An 18,016-nucleotide genomic window follows, 5' to 3' on the forward strand; every position below is an offset into this window, starting at 1 on the left:
TTGGCATGTGATTTCCCTCTTCTCTGCTGAAAAAAAAACCCAATAAGCTAACTACTGTTTTGTTTTAGAATTATTGTGGATTGATTTCTAGCCCAACGTATAAGAAATTAAGTTACCAGACATATGAACAATTACAAGTCTCATTAGCTTAAAAATCAGCTTATATTCATATAAACATCAAAATGCTATTTGACTTTCTGATTTATTTCATTAAGGTAGATACACAGAGTGTGCAGCATTCTGAACTCTGTACTTACCTATGCACCTGTTTTAAAGGACAAGGGACACGCTATTTACTCAGACTTTGAGTTCACAGTGAATCGTTCTGTGTTATCTCCACTTCTCTCCCAACAATTTTCAAGTAGAATAAGCTCGTAACAAATCCTGTTCTCTTTTAAAGAAGTTAGGCCTCAAAAGCTACTGCCAAAATGTTTAATGGGATCATTGCGCCGTGTATTGGGAGCTTCACTGCATTAAAACTTCATTTCTAAAAACTCTTGTTCCAAGTCAGAACAGCTGATTCTTGAATACACTGCAGATTTTACAAATGCTTGTATCAATCTGTCTAATGTATCAAGTTTTAAGAAATCCATAGGTTTCTAAGGGAAGTTTCAGTTCTCCCTCTCTAAATTTGTGCCTTCACACTTTTTTTTTTTTTTCCTCTCCTGTTTGACCAGTTCATTGCAAGCTCTCCTTTTATCTTTTCTCTTATAAAGTACAGTTTACTGTCATTTTTCTCATCTCCAAATTATCTGAGGTACAAACTTCAACTGAAAAGATACTTGAAAGAAGTCACACACAAGTTTTTCTTACTGTCTCCCAAGTTAAGCTCAGTCATGTTGCTGACAGCGCGTTAGGAGTCACAGAATTGCACAGAATCACAGAATGACCCGGGTTGGAAGGGACCTCAAGGATCATGAAGCACCAATGCCCCTGCCTGGCAGGGCCACCAGACTTCCACCTTTACTAGATCAGGTTGCCCAGGACCCCATCCAACCTGGCCTTGAACACCTCCAGGGACAGGGCATCCACAATGTCCAGTACCTCACCACTCTCCTAGTAAAGAACTTCCCCCTGACATCCAACCTAAATCTTCCCTCTTTCAACTTAAAACCATTTTACCTTGTCCTGCTATTATCAGCCCTTTCAAAGAGTTTACTCCCCTCCTGATTATAGGTACCCTTCAGGTACTGAAAGGCTGCAATGAGCTCACCCTGCAGCCTTTTCTCCAGGCTGAACAAGCCCAGCTCCCTCAGCCTGTCTTCCACCCCCTGATCATCTTCCTGGCCCTCCTCTGGACCCTTACCAACAGCTCTATGTCTTTCTTGTACTGAGGGCTCCATACCTGGACACAGTATTCCAGATGGCTTTGGATTTCCAACCCGAAGGGCTGTTGTTCTTGTGCCTTCTTAATTAGCCTGGTGCGCCTGAAATGCTCAAACCATGTAGAAGTGGTGCTGTTTGTTGGCTTGTTGTCTTTCTGTCTCTGTTCTGCATTCTCTCCTTTCAGGTTTTGCCATCTGATAGACCTGTGTAATAAAGTACACAGCATTAATGCACACCAGGGTACTTCCAGCATAACCAGATGTCTTTGTGTGTTTATATTAAATTATATTAATTATTATTATATTTTATTATATATATTATATTAAATACTGGCATATCTAATGAATGAATTTGCTATCTGAAAAACTAATATAACATTTGTAAATGTATTTTTTTTCTTTTCTTTCAGGAGCAGCTTTCAGTGCTGGACTGACAGGAGGAATTAGTACATCTATAGCAGTATTTTGTCACGAGCTGCCCCATGAATTAGGTAATCAATTATATTAAAGTGGTACTTCATAGTGGTAGACTGAATGAATGCAGATATGTAAATGCTGTTGTGATACTCCTGATAGGTGTAATGCAACACAAGGGTCACCAGAGCTTCAAAGAGTGATTGAGCATTATTGTTTTAACTTAGATAACGAGACTATCAAGATCAGTTTGACAGGCATCTAGCTACAGCATTCTGTGAAGTTTTTTTCAGCATGCTTAAAAAGGTATTCAGGAGTATAGAGGGTGCGTTTTCATTGCTATACCTCTGCATTTTGTATAGAGGTACACATTTTTCTATTGCATTGTTTTCCAAAATGTCACATATCATATGGCAGATTGCAGAACGTTAAATGTGCACGTGGAGGTTTTCGTGTAGATGTTCAGGAGAGTCTTTGTGGCAGTGAACACTGAGGCTAGCTGGTGCGAATGGCTATGTAGATAAAGCCTGTAAGCGTTGTTGCTAGTGCCTTGGACTCTCGCCCTAACTGAAGGGTTGTTTCTTGTGTGCTAGCTCATCACTACGAAACCTGTGCTTCTGTGAGCCATGAGGCACAACCCAGGATTTACAAAATAACAGCTCAAGAGAGGAGCCGTTGGCTTTTCTTGTTTGTCCATAGCATGAAATGGTGCCAGATAAACCATGCGTGCAATCAGTTTTCTTAAGAGGTTAAGCCGCTAGCCCTGAACAATCAAGGGGTAAGGTCTAGCATGTACTGAAATCCAACAGAGGTGGCAGGTGAAAAGAATTTTGAATAGGCAGCTAAGTAACGTGTACAGATGAGACATAACAGACAAGGTGTTGATGGTTTGACAATGGTACTGTACAGTAGTTAAATATGAGTGACAGTAAAGGAAAAAAACAAGTATTGCTGCTCTTAATCACATTAACCTGGCAATCTTAAAATTAGCTCTGTCAGTGAAGTGTTTTGCAGTATATACTTAGGATTTTCATTCTACATTGAATAATTAATTACTAGTATATCATAGAATTGTTAGGTTACTTACCTTCCTAACCTCAAGTCCTTTTCCGCTCACGTTCATGAGAGTTCGGTTGGAATGGAGTAAAACTGTTGGAGCTAGTTCAGACATGAACTTGTAGTTCCCTATAATACAGTAACTTCATCAGAGATGTCCTGCATTGAGAGAGATACAGGTTAACTTGCTGTGTCTTAAACTAGCAAAATGATTCAACACAAACATGAAATCACACCCTCTGAATATAACTCTGTTCTTTTCCTGTTTCTTTTCCCTGTTTGTCAAATTCCTTGTCACCTTTTGTGCCAACTAATGCCTTGTGATCCTCTTAATGAAGTTGATAAGCAACTTGTATATAGATAAGTAGTTACTGATAAAAACTAAGGCCCTGTTTTCACATGCCTTCGCCAACCTTTGTCAAGTAAAGGCAAGTCTGCACACACATCTTCAGCAGGAGGACCGGATCTAGAGTGCCCTATTTAACTTGAACAGTTAATTATCATTACCTTTCTGCCTTTCAGTGTGATCATAGAATCTTAGAATCACAAAATTGAAAAGGACCTACAAGTTCACTAATGAATCGTTACCTTTAACTCAAATTTTAAGCGAGGCCTTGCTGCAAACCGAGGTGTTAGGAGCGTTGATTGTCCTGTTGTCCAGTGTTACAGTGGGACAGAATCTGCTCCTCTCATGCATTCCTAGAGCTTTGCAGTACTAACAGACATGGGGAACCTGACCGCCAGTGAAGACAGATTCAAAGCACTCGAGCAGCTCAGCTTTTACCATGTCTGAGGAAACCAGTCTCCCTCTGTCTTCCTTTATCAGAGGGGAAATGCTTTCCTTGGTCTGTCTCCTCCTGCATACGTACCTGCAGAACCCCTTCTTATTTTTGTTTCACATCTCTGACCAAGTTCAGCTTGATCTGTGCCTTAGCATTCCTGATCTCATCTCTATACGTGTGGACAGCATCTCTCCATTGTTTCCAGGCTACACAATCCTGTTTATACTTCTGTCCATCTCCCTCCTTATCCCATTTCAGCTGCAGGTCTTTACTCAGCTGTGCCAGTCGCCCACCTGCGCTCCATTTCTTCTGCTGGGAGATTGAGAGCTCTTGCATTCTCACAAGGGTGTCTGTGAAGAGCTGCCAGGTCTGTTCTGTTTCTGTGCCCCAAGGGACAGTTTGTCTGGAGACCCCACCCAGCAGTTACATAAGCAGCCCAAATTTGGCTCTCTTGAGGTTCAGGGTCCTGTCTCTACTTTTTGCCAGGTTTGCGTTCCTCCAGATCACAAACACTACTATGTTAATGTCACTGCAACACTGTACTTAGGCAACGCCTCAGTTTCCCAAGGTAGTAAACGCAGGCTGAATTAGCTACTCGCTGTCCTTAGGAGCACTGATACTAAACCACTGTCTTTTGTCTTTACTTCAGGTGATTTTGCAGTGCTGCTTAAGGCTGGTATGACAGTAAAGCAAGCTATTGTGTACAACCTCCTGTCAGCTATGATGGCTTACATAGGCATGCTGATCGGCACGGCGGTGGGACAATATGCAAATAACATCACCTTGTGGATCTTCGCAGTCACTGCAGGCATGTTCCTCTACGTGGCATTGGTTGATATGGTAAGACGATGATGATTTTTCTATTTTCCTGGTGCAAACGAAATAAACTTTTGTCAGTAAATAGGCCCCAGGGTCAAAGTTGCTATTATCTGCTAAGTCAGTCAGTGCTTTTGAGGTCTTGCCACAGAGAAGGGCTGCATAGTAGAGAATAACTCTTCATGCAAACACAGACATTCTGCCATAGCCTGTAGTTACATAATAGCAGGTTCCTTTAACCTCTGTGCTGATAACTTTTTTTATTCCTTTATGTACTTACACTGAAGACAGAAAGCATAAAGAAAGGCAGTAGTTTTATTCTTTGTACTTTCCCTTAGACACAGTAGCATCCAATATATTCTGACTATATAAACAGTAACAGGAAAGCCTTTACTTACTACACTTGAAACCTCACCAGTTTTTTGTTCCTATGTTTTCTTAATCTGCTTTCCCCTCTAAGTCCCTGTTTGCTGATACTTAGTAGGAAAAGAAATAAAACTGTTTGTAGCTTAGCTGAGGTCTAATTAGGTGTGACTTACCTTGAGGTATTCTTGCATATGGTGGAAGTCAATCTGATTAGGTGTAGTTCTAACATACAGTTTTCTTCCGGCTGAGAGGAGGTAGTACCTGAAAGTAACTCAAGAAAGTTTAAATTCTAAAGGCTTTACATGACCTTCTGCTGTCACTTACATGGAAAAAACAGAAATTTTCTCAAAAAAAAAAAACAGAAATGCATAAATACATATATAGATAGATAAATATAAATATAGTTATCTACATAGATATATGTGTAGATAGATGATTAATTTTTTTTTTATTTATTTAATTTATTTTTTTCTCACATATCTGCAAAAAACCACAAACTTTCAGCTCCAAAAAGGGGTTTATTTTTGTTCACATTGATAAGACCGGTCTCAATACACGGTGATAGAAATGAGTCATATCAAGAGCTTTTAAATTGAAAAATTCAGTAGTCTGTAATAGAGATAAACCATTTTCATTGCAGTGGGTTTCTTTTTATGTTTAAATTTTCAGTGGATTAAATTGTCAGTTTAGCTATCTCTGCACTCAGTGAGTACACAGGTAATATATTATATGGAGTGTAATCAATAAGGAAACAGAATATATGTTGGAAAGATAATAACATCAGAGAGGAATAGTTAGAAACAAATGGAAAGTTTACCTGCATCCTGGAGACTTCAAAAAAGAGGAACAATCTCTGGAAAGGGAGCCTCCCTAGTCCATTAGGACCCTAAATAGGGTCTAGGAGAGGTGCAGCCAGGCTTCACCCCTCCCATTCACACAGCTGAATTTTCACCTGGGCTCGCAGGGCTGACTCATTGCTCATCTCAGGTGATCAATCAGAGATTCAGGCCCTTATGCAACAGTTCCCATACAGTATCTGGCATAAATACAGTCATGCGTGACTGCATAGGTAGTATATTTGTCTTTGTAGTTTATCTGGTATTCTAATAATATAATAATAATAATTCTAATGTGTTTTTATGTAGCATTCAGAACTATTTTAGCCTGTGTTATGATAAGCTGTAATAGAGACTTGTGTTGTATAGCGAGTGAAGTTTCTGTTTGTTCTACCTAATGCTGGTTTTTTTCTTAAAATGTTTTTTGAAGAGATGAATTGACAGAAGCATCCTATAATGAAGGGAAATTCCTTAAGGTTATTTTTTGTCTTGTCTCAGTGGTTTTGTAGGGTGCTTTGGAATGTTTATTTTTACATCTTCTGTCTGTTTATATTTAGTGCTTTTGTCAGTGCTATTTGACCTTTTCTTTGTAGGTGAGGAATAGCCACAGCTTTCAGAACTTTCTACACGTTTGTAAAATTGCTCTTGTGTGACCTGTGGCGTATATGATGAACTTCATTATTCTCATAATTAAAAGGAAATGCATATGAATATGTGTAAAACATTTAAAAGTACAAAAGGCTGAGTTAATTAACCAAGGCCTGTCTTTATAGCTACGTGGGTACTTTTAATTGAGTAAATGAATTTAAAGCATACGAGACTGCTCCTTTTCCTCATAAATTGAAAATTAAAATAGATGTGTGATTCATGAAGAACTGCAAAAGGGCTCAGTGAAAAGAATTTTTGGTTTGTTTAGTAAATATGTGATGCGTCTGAGAATAATTTTTTAAAGTACTGTGATGATCGGATGTAGTTTTAACTGTGTCTTGGTGGATGGTTTTTTTAACTGAACCCTGAATTGTTTATCCTTTTCCAATAACTCTCCTGTTGTAAATTGGTTGGAGATTTGATAGAATAGAGCTGTTATAACTTCTTGATTATTGCTTTTTGTTTTAGCTTCCAGAAATGCTTCACGGAGATGGAGATAATGAAGAGCACGGTTACTGTCCCGTGGGGCAGTTCATTCTGCAGAATCTAGGCCTGCTTCTTGGGTTTGCCATCATGCTGGTGATTGCCCTCTACGAAGATAAGATTGTGCTTAACATCCAGTTTTGACCTTATTCTGGTAATCGCTGTGGATACAATATTATTACTGTACGGCTTAGAGTCTGCACTGTTTCACTGTATGCACATTGCTTAGAGGAAAAGCAGTGGCTTGCACTACTTACACAAATACGGCATACTCATTTCTGTGTATATTACCTGCTGCTTTTTTCTGATTCAAATGATATGAGATTGCCCGAGCGAGTCTTCTGTACTCCAGTAACTGGCGGTTTGGGAATAGTAAATACCAGAAGTAAATGCCAAGTTCGGTGTGCTGCTAGATTATGTAAAAAAAGGAACGTATGCATTTGGGGAAATGCCATTTTATATTTCATTTGACAGAACCCTGAGAATTTTACAGCTGAAATTCATGCCTATGCAAGGAACCTGAGTACGCTTTTAGTACCGCGCAATTCTTAAGCGGCAGGCATATATATATATGTGTGTGTATATATATATATATCCTTCTATCTGTCCATATATATGTATGTGTATGCGTGGTGCTTGTTCCTCTGCATAGTGGTGACTTAAGGTATTAAATCTTAACGACAGATGACTGGAAACCACTGTGCTGTCTTAAAGTTTAAGAAAAATGGAAGCCCGAAACCGTAAGGCCGTTTAAATGCGTTGAATACACGCTATGCTGCACTCCCTCATTTTAACTTCACGTGTAAGAAGGCAGGCTGTTGCAATATACGCTGCAAAGTGCTACGATGTCCTGTCGAGGATCGCTTTGACGACTGTTTCCTGACTGGAATTTGTTTGATGTTTGTTCTTTGATATTAGTAGAAAAAAGCAAATTGCAGTAGAATTAGTGCTAGCTTGGGGAAATCCCCGATGTTGGAGTTACTGAGCTATTCCTGGTTCTTTTCTACAGATGCTAAACATGTATTGTGTGCCACTTGCAGCATAAACTACTGAAGAATTGTGGCTGTGAATTTGTGCAAACTCTTAATTTAATAGAGAATCAGTATGGGATTTTTTCTATTTTTTTTTTTTTTAACAGTTACGTTGGACTGTTTTGTCCTACGTTAAAAAAAATCAGAAGTACATCAAACGAGCTAGTTGCTGAACATGGGAACGAAGGTTAAATTACGCTATGTGCATGTAGGGTTACTTACTGTTCTCTGTTTCTATAGTGCCTCAAGATCAGACGTTGTGGCACCAGCCATTTCTGTAGGTGAGAGGATGAAGATTTCTACTTCCCACATAAATGGGTTCCTTTCTATAATTTTTTTTTTTAAATGTTTTTGGTGTTTGATTATTAAAAAGCGTGACAGATCTGTTGTATGCATAATTGGGAAGAGTAGACTGAAAACTTTTGGCCTTAATGTGCTGGGAGCGTGTCCTGGTTCGGATTTAGCTGACATGACTGTAATGCCAGACTTGAGCGAGTTCATCTTGTACCCGTTATCTCCTTAAGGGAAAGCATGCTGAGGTCTTGAGGAGCGCGAGTCGATTCTGTAGTTCCACTCCTAAGCGCGGAAGTAGCCTTTCCCAAAACATGCAGCTTACCATCTCTTTTGTGTATGCCAGGTAAGCTGTTTCTTGACTACGTGCTGTAAGTTCAGTTTCAGTCTGCGCTGTCAGTGTAGCTGCTGAAAGCGTATCGATCCGATCAGGTAAACACTGCACCTGCCGGTCGCTTCGTTCCATTTCAGGTTTGTGCATTTCTTGTGGCTTGTTACTTTCTGAAGCTTCATAGGTCAGTTGAGCTTTCAACGAGAGCAGCTTGTGTATTTTAAAGGTATTGGTTGGTTCTTGTCAGTATTTCTTCCTAATGCAGTATCAAGGAACAGTATTAAGGGTCCATTGCAAAGAGAACGGTTTCTTCAGTGAAGAAGCCCAAGCCTTGAGTTGAGACATGCAGGCATTTGATGCTGAGAACTCGGGTTGGTCAGTTAGGTTTTTTTTTCTTTAAAAACATTTAGCTTCGGACCCTACTTAGCAAATACATTCTTGTTAGCTTCTCTTGGCTGAATTTGTGCAGTGCAAAGATCCTAGGTGACTCTTCTTTTCCCCCGTGCTCACTGTACATCCTTGTGTACCACTGTCAGAGAGACTTAAGTCACGGCATAAGTACCGAGGATCTCAGCTTCGACAGCTTACATTGTCTATGTTTTGAACTGACCCTTAATTTTATCACTCTGTTAACTCTGTCAAGTATAAGGGGGCCATGTGGTTTAACTGATGTTTTTATCAAATTTTGGTTGTTGGTTTTTTTGTTTATTTCTTTGAATATTTTTCAAAGGAAAAATTGTTTTTTTGTTTTTTCAGTTAGTATCTTTCCTTTTTTATTAGTTGGAGTATGGTTTTAGCTTAATACACTGCCTCCATAGGGAAATAGTTAACTTCCTTTGAAGACTGTCTTCAGACAAGGGAAGACATGGTCTTTCAAGGCAGGTACTGCATTTTTTTCATTAAATAGATATGTTGTTTTTCTTTCATTTTGAAATATTTATTTCAACTTTCGAAGGGCAGCGTAACAGCTGTGACTTCCTTTATAGGTTTTCTACCAGTACTGAAATACAGATAGAGTATGCTTTTAAGTCACATTACAGACAATCTGACTTCCACTACATTTCTACTTGGTTTGTACATTCCATTCTGCTGAATCCAGAGTCTCATCTAATGCGTATTTGTTGGAGGGCATGTTATTTGTATATTACAATGCTGTCACTGTGTGACATCCCATATGAATTTCGATGTAGATCACATTGCACTCGATCTGCTGTGATTATGCTTAGAAATACTGTTGTTGCTAGATGCAGTGTGATTTTTATATTTTTTTTTTTTAAATGAAAAAATCCCCTCCTGTTAACAATTGAGTCTTTGGTTTCAAATGCGATTATGTCCCTGTAAGATACAGCTGAGCTATCAGTCTTTTTGTTATAACTAAATCTTTGTTGGGTTTTTTTGTTTGTTTGTTTGTTTTTTTAATTTTATAAAGCTGTAAAAGATCAAATGCTGTTCCGTTCATTGTCAACAGTGTTGTGTTCATTTTTATGTATGTTCCTTATAAATAAGGAGCCTTCAAGAAATAAAATTATTAAAGGAGCAAGTACTCTTGTTGGATTTCATGAGGTTTTATTCTGTATTTTAATATTGTATATGTCATGAAATACAAAGTGTGTTTTGTTTCTTCTTTCATCTGGATGCTGAGTTGGCTGTTGATGTGGCCTTTCAGAACTGACAGGCTTTCTGCGCAGGTGATCTAGAAAAGGAACCCCTATTAATTGCGTGAGGTTTATGAATTAAGTTGACATAATAACGCCACCCCCCGTTTGATCCAGTGTTCTTCTGGTTTATCGGATGGGAGGGTCATTGCAATGACAAAGTTGGTGGAATGGCCAGTGGTTGACAGAACCCCTCTTCTCTCGCTGGTCTTGTACACCGGAGCCAGGTAACTGGGTCGCTGTGGAATGTCTGCTTTCTTACAGGGCTTGAGCCATATCTGCAGCAAAGAATAATCCTTTTTCATATGGGTGTGAAATAAATAAAGGGGCATGGGGTGGAAAACTTTATCAGCTGGGCCAAAGTGTTTTTTAAAGATAGGCCTGAAAATCTGTTTCTTGTTTACGCTTTTCTTTGCAGATAATGTAAATATATAATATAATGTATAACAATATAATAATATAATGTATAACAATATAATAATATAATATATATTATATTATGATAATAATATAATGTAATAATAATATATCAATTATATATATAATTATGTGTAATAATATAATATATAGATTATTATATATATTATGTTTATTATATATAATAATATAATGTATAATAATATTATGTAAATAGACTAAAATGAGTATACAGATGCTACAGAATGAATTACACACTCACCACAGGTACTGTATCATAGAGGATTTTTGGATGAGATTCTCCTAGCTTTTTAGTTTCTCTGTCCCAACGTGCTCCATCCAAAAACAGTCCCTGGATGTAAACACCTGAATCGGTGGCATATGAAAATGTTATCTAATAGCAGTTGTCTAGCAATGTGTGCAGTCTTCAACGTATATTGAGAGGGTGGAGGATTAAACAGAAAAAGATACAGGACATCATTTTCTCATGGGTCATTATTAACTTCTCTGCATATAATGTATTATTGAGAACTTGAATCAGTTTTTCCTAAGGAGATTTGATCAGGTCTCAAAGAGGCTTTCAGGAGTTAAACGTAATGGTTTGAGTGCTATTGTTGTTTCAAATTGTAACTAATTAATACCTGCAAATTTAAGGTTGGGTTATTCTAATTTGTGTTTTTCTTTATTACTTTATTTAACTAATATTTTAATACGTTATTTTATTTAACTAATATTTTAAATATAATAATATGTGATACAATATATGACATCTCTGTTGTGAGAAGCTGGTAAGAAGTGGGAAGTGATAAAAATAAATAGCCTCTGTTGGTGCTATTGAAATGCTTGAAGGAAAAACAGAGTGCTTTTAATGTCTTGTGCAATATTTTGCCTCTTTGCTATTTTGTGCATTTCATGTAGGGGACAGTGCTTTTCTGTACATTTGTTAATTGACTTAACGAACTAAATATGTTAACCTAAGTGCTTAACTGTTGAGTCTGCAGAGTAATGTTAACTAACGACTGCATGTAATTACCATCCTCAGGTGCAGTGTCATATTCCTTATCTTCCAACACTTCATAGTCAAATGCTAGAAGGTCTATGGGAATAGTGTACTTTCTGGCATAGTTTTGCTGGGCGCCTGTTAGGAACGCTTGTGTGAAGAAGAATCCTGAAATCCAGAAGACGGGCGGCATTCCATTTTCATACCACATCTGCAACAGCAAATGCGAGATGAGGGAGTGGGGAAGCATTTGTTTTTTGTGTTATATAGAAAACAACTTGTGAAAAATAGCCAAAGAAATTTCTCCTTCTGTGCAGCCAGAGATGTATTTTCTGTTTCATAAAGCGTTGATATTTTTTGCCCTGCTCAGCAGGAGCAAGATAGTTTGTGTTTAAAATCAACACTGTTTTTTTCCTAGAGCCAACAGCAAGAAGAAAATAATTGTCTCAGATGAAACCAGAACTCACGCTGAGGTGTATGTTAGTGTTCGTGGTGTCACAGTCTTATTAGATGACGAATGCCAGTCATCTTCAGTTGATAGTGGTTACTAAGCCACACAACGGTGCTGAGTCTCGAGTTTGCTTTTTTATTAAAGGTTCGCGTGGGGGATTGTAATTTTACAGGTGAAAAGCCCCTCTCCTGGTCACTACCTTCATTCAAATTTGTTACATTGAACGCTATTATTTCACTATAAGGAAACAGATTTCACCTGTGTGCAAGTGGAGGTAGATAATGAGCAGTGATCCCATGAGAATCTTTTATTAAATGACATGAGCAATGGAATGTATTATGCCACTTATACACTGTACATCACTTGTGTTAGGTTACTGGGATGCCACCTGAAATCCAATTTGAAACAGTGTTAAAGAACTGTCACAAAGGGCTGCATGATTACCTGTAGGAACTTCAGTCTACTCAGGAAGTCATTCACATAGCTGCCCAGGGGCTTGAGGCTTGGGTAAGACTTTCAATTCATCCAGAGTGCTGGAATTTTACCTTTCAAAATGCTGCTCACTACTTCTTCCAGTTCAGACGACATGACAACTAGCCCCTAAAACAAAGAATGAAAGGAGGGAAAAGGATGATGATGATGATGATAGAATTCACATGGAGGGAAGGGGAAAAGAAGGGCAGAGTGTGGGAGGGAGTGCAGGGGCCAGTATGGAAAGAGCACGGGAGGGAAGAGAAGGTGGGAAGGAATGGGGGGCAGAAATGGAGGGAGCATGGGAAGGAAGGGGAGCATGAAGAAGGGTGTGGGGGAAGAAAGGTGGAAGGTGGGAGAGAAGAGGGTCAGGAAGGAGGGAGTATGGGAGGGAAGGCAGGAATGAAGGTGAGAGGAAAAGGGGAGGAAGGAAGGTGGGAGCGCGGAGGAAAAGGGGGGGGCAGAAAGGCGGGATGTAAGGGTGGGAGTGCGGAAGGAAAAGGGGGGTCAGGAAAGCGGGATGGAAGAGTGAGAGCGTGGGAGGAAAAGGGGGGGGGAAGGAAAGAGGGATAAAAGGGTGAGAGCGTGGGAGGAAAAGGGGGGGCAGGAAAGTGGATGGAAGGGTGGGAGCGCGGGAGGAAAAGGGGGGGCAGGAAAGCGGGATGGAAGGGTGGGAGGGCGGGAGGAAAAGAGGGGGCAGGAAGGCGGGATGGAAGGGTGGGAGCGCGAGAAGAAAAGGGGGGCAAGAAAGCAGGATGGAAGGGTGGGAGCGCGGAGGAAAAGAGGGGCAGGAAGGCGGGATGGAAGGGTGGGAGCGCGAGAAGAAAAGTGGGGCAAGAAAGCGGGATGGAAGGGTGGAGCGCGGGAGGAAAAGAGGGGCAGGAAGGCGGGATGGAAGGGTGGGAGCGCGGGAGGAAAAGGGGGGGCAAGAAAGCGGGATGGAAGGGTGGGAGCACGGGAGGAAAAGCGGGGGTCAGGAAGGCGGATGGAAGAGTGGGAGCGCGGAGGAAAAGGTGGGGCAAGAAAGCGGATGGAAGGGTGGGAGCGCGGGAGGAAAAGGGGGTCAGGAAAGCGATGAAGGTTGGACGTGGAGAAAGGGGGCAAGAAAGCGGGATGGAAGGGTGGGAGCGCGGAGGAAAAGGGGGGCAAGAAAGCAGGATGGAAGGGTGGGAGCGCGGGAGGAAAAGGGGGGGGCAGGAAGGGCAAGAAGGTAGGGGGGAGAGAAGGGGAAATTAATGAGGAAAAGAAAGCGCAGTGGGAGAGATAAGTGGGGCACATTAAGTCGCGACATAACCATGCAGATGGAACCATGGGAAGGCAGGTGGAGGGAAATGACACATGATGGGATGAGCAGAAACATATGGGTGAGGAGTAAATGGAAGACACTAACGCGTGTATAATGCGGGAAAAAGCAGAGTGGAGAAAACGAGAGGAAAGGAGAGACTGTAGATGATTGTGGATCTGAACGTATAGTCTGGAGGAAGGGAGGAAGGGAGGAAGGGAGGAAGGAGGAAGGGAGGAAGGGAGGAAGGGAGGAAGGGAGGATGAGAGGAAGGGAGGAAGAGAGGATGGGAGGATGAGAGGAAGGGAGGATGAGAGGATGAGAGGAAGGGAGGATGAGAGGAAGGAGGAAGAGAGGATGGGAGGATGAGAGGAAGGGAGGAAGGGAGGATGAGAGGATGAGAGGATGAGAGGAAGGGAGATGGGAGGATGAGAGGAAGGGAGGATGAGAGGAAGAGAGGATGAGAGGATGAGAGGATGAGAGGATGAGAGGAAGAGAGGAAGAGAGGATGAGAGGAAGAGAGAAGAGAGGATGAGAGGATGAGAGGATAAGGATGAGAGGATGAGAGATGAGAGGAAGAGAGAAGAGAGGATGAGAGGAAGAGAGGATGAGAGGATGAGAGGATGAGAGGATGAGAGGAAGAGAGGAAGAGAGGATGAGAGATGAGAGGATGAGAGGAAGAGAGGATGAGAGGATGAGAGGATGAGAGGATGAGAGGATGAGAGGATGAGAGGATGAGAGGATGAGAGGAAGAGAGGATGAGAGGAAGAGAGGAAGAGAGGATGAGAGGATGAGAGGATGAGAGGATGAGAGGATGAGAGGATGAGAGGATGAGAGGATGAGAGGATGAGAGGAAGAGAGGAAGAGAGGATGAGAGGATGAGAGGATGAGAGGATGAGAGGATGAGAGGAAGAGAGGAAGAGAGGAAGAGGATGAGAGGATGAGAGGATGAGAGGATGAGAGGATGAGAGGATGAGAGGATGAGAGGAAGAGAGGAAGAGAGGATGAGAGGATGAGAGGATGAGAGGATGAGAGGATGAGAGGAAGAGAGGATGAGAGGATGAGAGGATGAGAGGATGAGAGGATGAGAGGATGAGAGGAAGAGAGGATGAGAGGATGAAGGATGAGAGGATGAGAGATGAGAGGATGAGAGGATGAGGATGAGAGGATGGAGGAAGAGAGGATGAGAGATGAAGGATGAGAGATAGAGGATGAGAGGAAGAGAGGATGAGAGAGATGAGAGGATGAGAGGATGAGAGGATGAGAGGATGAGAGGATGAGAGGAAGAGAGGAAGAGAGGATGAGAGGATGAGAGGATGAGAGGATGAGAGGATGAGATGAGAGGAGAGGAAGAGAGAGGATGAGAGGATGAGAGAGGATGAGAGATGAAGGATGAAGGATGAGAGGATGAGAGGATGAGAGGATGAGAGGATGAGAGGATGAGAGGATGAGAGGATGAGAGGATGAGAGGATGAGAGATGAGAGGATGAGAGGATGAGAGAAGAGATGAAGATGAAGGATGAGAGGAGAGAGAGTGAGAGGATGAGATGAGAGGATGAGAGGATGAGAGGATGAGAGTAAGGATGAGAGGATGAGAGGATGAGAGGATGAGAGGATGAGAGGATGAGAGGATGAGAGGATGAGAGGATGAGAGGATGAGAGGATAGAGATGAGAGGATGAGAGATGAAGGATGAGAGATGAGAGGATGAGAGGATGAGAGGATGAGAGGATGAGAGGATGAGAGGATGAGAGGATGAGAGGATGAGAGGATGAGAGGATGAGAGGATGAGAGATGAGGATGAGGATGAGGATGAGAGGATGAGAGGATGAGATGAGATGAGAGGATGAGAGAAGATGAGAGGATGAGAGGATGAGAGGATGAGAGGATGAGAGGATGAGGATGAGAGGATGAGAGGATGAGAGGATGAGAGGATGAGAGGATGAGAGGATGAGAGGATGAGAGGATGAGAGGATGAGAGGATGAGAGATGAGAGAGAGGATGAGAGGATGAGAGGATGAGAGGATGAGAGGATGAGAGGATGAGAGGATGAGAGGATGAGAGGAAGAGAGGATGAGAGGATGAGAGGATGAGAGGATGAGAGGATGAGAGGATGAGAGGATGAGAGGATGAGAGGATGAGAGGAGAGATGAAGAGAGGATGAGAGGATGAGAGGATGAGAGGATGAGAGGAGAGAGAGGATGAGAGGATGAGAGGATGAGAGGATGAGAGGATGAGAGAGGATGAGAGGATGAGAGGATGAGAGGATGAGAGGATGAGAGGATGAGAGGATGAGAGGATGAGAGGATGAGAGGATGAGAGGATGAGAGGATGAGAGGATGAGAGGATGAGAGGATGAGAGGATGAGAGGATGAGAGGATGAGAGGATGAGAGGATGAGAGGATGAGAGGATGAGAGGAGGATGAGAGATGAGAGGAGAAGAGAGGATGAGAGGATGAGAGGATGAGAGGATGAGAGGATGAGGATGAGGATGAGAGGATGAGAGGATGAGAGGATGAGAGGATGAGAGGATGAGAGGATGAGAGGATGAGAGGATGAGAGGATGAGGATGAGAGGATGAGAGGATGAGAGGATGAGAGGATGAGAGGATGAGAGGATGAGAGGATGAGAGGATGAGAGGATGAGAGGATGAGAGGATGAGAGGAAGAGAGGATGAGAGGATGAGAGGATGAGAGGATGAGAGGATGAGAGGATGAGAGGATGAGAGGATGAGAGGATGAGAGGATGAGAGGATGAGAGGATGAGAGGATGAGAGGATGAGAGGATGAGAGGATGAGAGGATGAGAGGATGAGAGGATGAGAGGATGAGAGGATGAGAGGATGAGAGGATGAGAGGATGAGAGGATGAGAGGATGAGAGGATGAGAGGATGAGAGGATGAGAGGATGAGAGGATGAGAGGAGAGAGGATGAGAGGATGAGAGGATGAGAGGATGAGAGATGAGAGGATGAGAGGATGAGAGGATGAGAGGATGAGAGGATGAGAGGATGAGAGGATGAGAGGATGAGAGGATGAGAGGATGAGAGGATGAGAGGATGAGAGGATGAGAGATGAGATGAGAGGATGAGAGGATGAGAGGTGAGAGGATGAGAGGATGAGAGGATGAGAGGATGAGAGGATGAGAGGATGAGAGGATGAGAGGATGAGATGGAGGATGAGAGGATGAGGATGAGGATGAGAGGATGAGAGGATGAGAGGATGAGAGGATGAGAGATGAGAGGATGAGAGGATGAGAGGATGAGAGGATGAGAGGATGAGAGGATGAGAGGATGAGAGGATGAGAGGATGAGAGGATGAGAGGATGAGAGGATGAGAGGATGAGAGGATGAGAGGATGAGAGGATGAGAGGATGAGAGGATGAGAGGATGAGAGGATGAGAGGATGAGAGGATGAGAGGATGAGAGGATGAGAGGATGAGAGGATGAGAGGATGAGAGGATGAGAGGATGAGAGGATGAGAGGATGAGAGGATGAGAGGATGAGAGGATGAGAGGATGAGAGGATGAGAGGATGAGAGGATGAGAGATGAGAGGATGAGAGGATGAGAGGATGAGAGGATGAGAGGATGAGAGGATGAGAGGATGAGAGGATGAGAGGATGAGAGGATGAGAGGATGAGAGGATGAGAGGATGAGAGGATGAGAGGATGAGAGGATGAGAGGATGAGAGGATGAGAGGATGAGAGGATGAGAGGATGAGAGGATGAGAGGATGAGAGGATGAGAGGATGAGAGGATGAGAGGATGAGAGGATGAGAGGATGAGAGGATGAGAGGATGAGAGGGATGAGAGGATGAGAGGATGAGAGGATGAGAGGATGAGAGATGAGAGGATGAGAGGATGAGAGGATGAGAGGATGAGAGGATGAGAGGATGAGAGGATGAGAGGATGAGAGGATGAGAGGATGAGAGGATGAGAGGATGAGAGGATGAGAGGATGAGAGAGGATGAGAGGATGAGGATGAGGATGAGAGGATGAGAGGATGAGAGGATGAGAGGATGAGAGGATGAGAGGATGAGAGGATGAGAGGATGAGAGGATGAGGATGAGGATGAGAGGATGAGAGGATGAGAGGATGAGAGGATGAGAGGATGAGAGGATGAGAGGATGAGAGGATGAGAGGATGAGAGGATGAGAGGATGAGAGGATGAGAGGATGAGAGGATGAGAGGATGAGAGGATGAGAGGATGAGAGGATGAGAGGATGAGAGGATGAGAGGATGAGAGGAGAGGATGAGAGGATGAGAGGATGAGAGGATGAGAGGATGAGAGGATGAGAGGATGAGAGGATGAGAGGATGAGAGAGAGGATGAGAGGATGAGAGGATGAGAGGATGAGAGAGATGATA

At 42.4% G+C, this 18,016-nt stretch overlaps 2 protein-coding genes across 7 annotated transcripts in view; one reads left to right on the forward strand and one right to left on the reverse strand.

Moving 5' to 3' along the window:
- SLC39A10 (solute carrier family 39 member 10) overlaps positions 1-10,000 on the forward strand; it is a 110,493-nt gene extending 100,493 nt beyond the window's left edge. For 5 of the 6 annotated variants that reach the window (XM_072341048.1, XM_072341053.1, XM_072341047.1 and 2 more), the window contains exons 8-10: positions 1,736-1,816; positions 4,227-4,417; positions 6,712-9,932. In XM_072341048.1, the coding sequence (XP_072197149.1) occupies positions 1,736-1,816; positions 4,227-4,417; positions 6,712-6,870 (431 nt within the window). In that variant the 3' untranslated portion in view covers positions 6,871-9,932. Of the gene's footprint in view, positions 1-1,735; positions 1,817-4,226; positions 4,418-6,711 lie in introns of all 6 variants that reach the window. The other variant, XM_072341051.1, reaches the window with a different exon arrangement.
- A 105-nt stretch (positions 10,001-10,105) lies between these two features.
- Positions 10,106-18,016, reverse strand: part of DNAH7 (dynein axonemal heavy chain 7) — a 94,653-nt gene continuing 86,742 nt past the window's right edge. The window contains 4 exon segments of the mRNA XM_072341046.1: positions 10,106-10,312; positions 10,714-10,817; positions 11,485-11,662; positions 12,347-12,502. Coding sequence (XP_072197147.1) covers positions 10,106-10,312; positions 10,714-10,817; positions 11,485-11,662; positions 12,347-12,502 — 645 coding nt within the window.

This window comes from Excalfactoria chinensis, chromosome 7 (genome assembly GCF_039878825.1).
Source record: "Excalfactoria chinensis isolate bCotChi1 chromosome 7, bCotChi1.hap2, whole genome shotgun sequence".
In the NCBI taxonomy this organism is placed as follows: Eukaryota; Metazoa; Chordata; class Aves; order Galliformes; family Phasianidae; genus Excalfactoria; species Excalfactoria chinensis.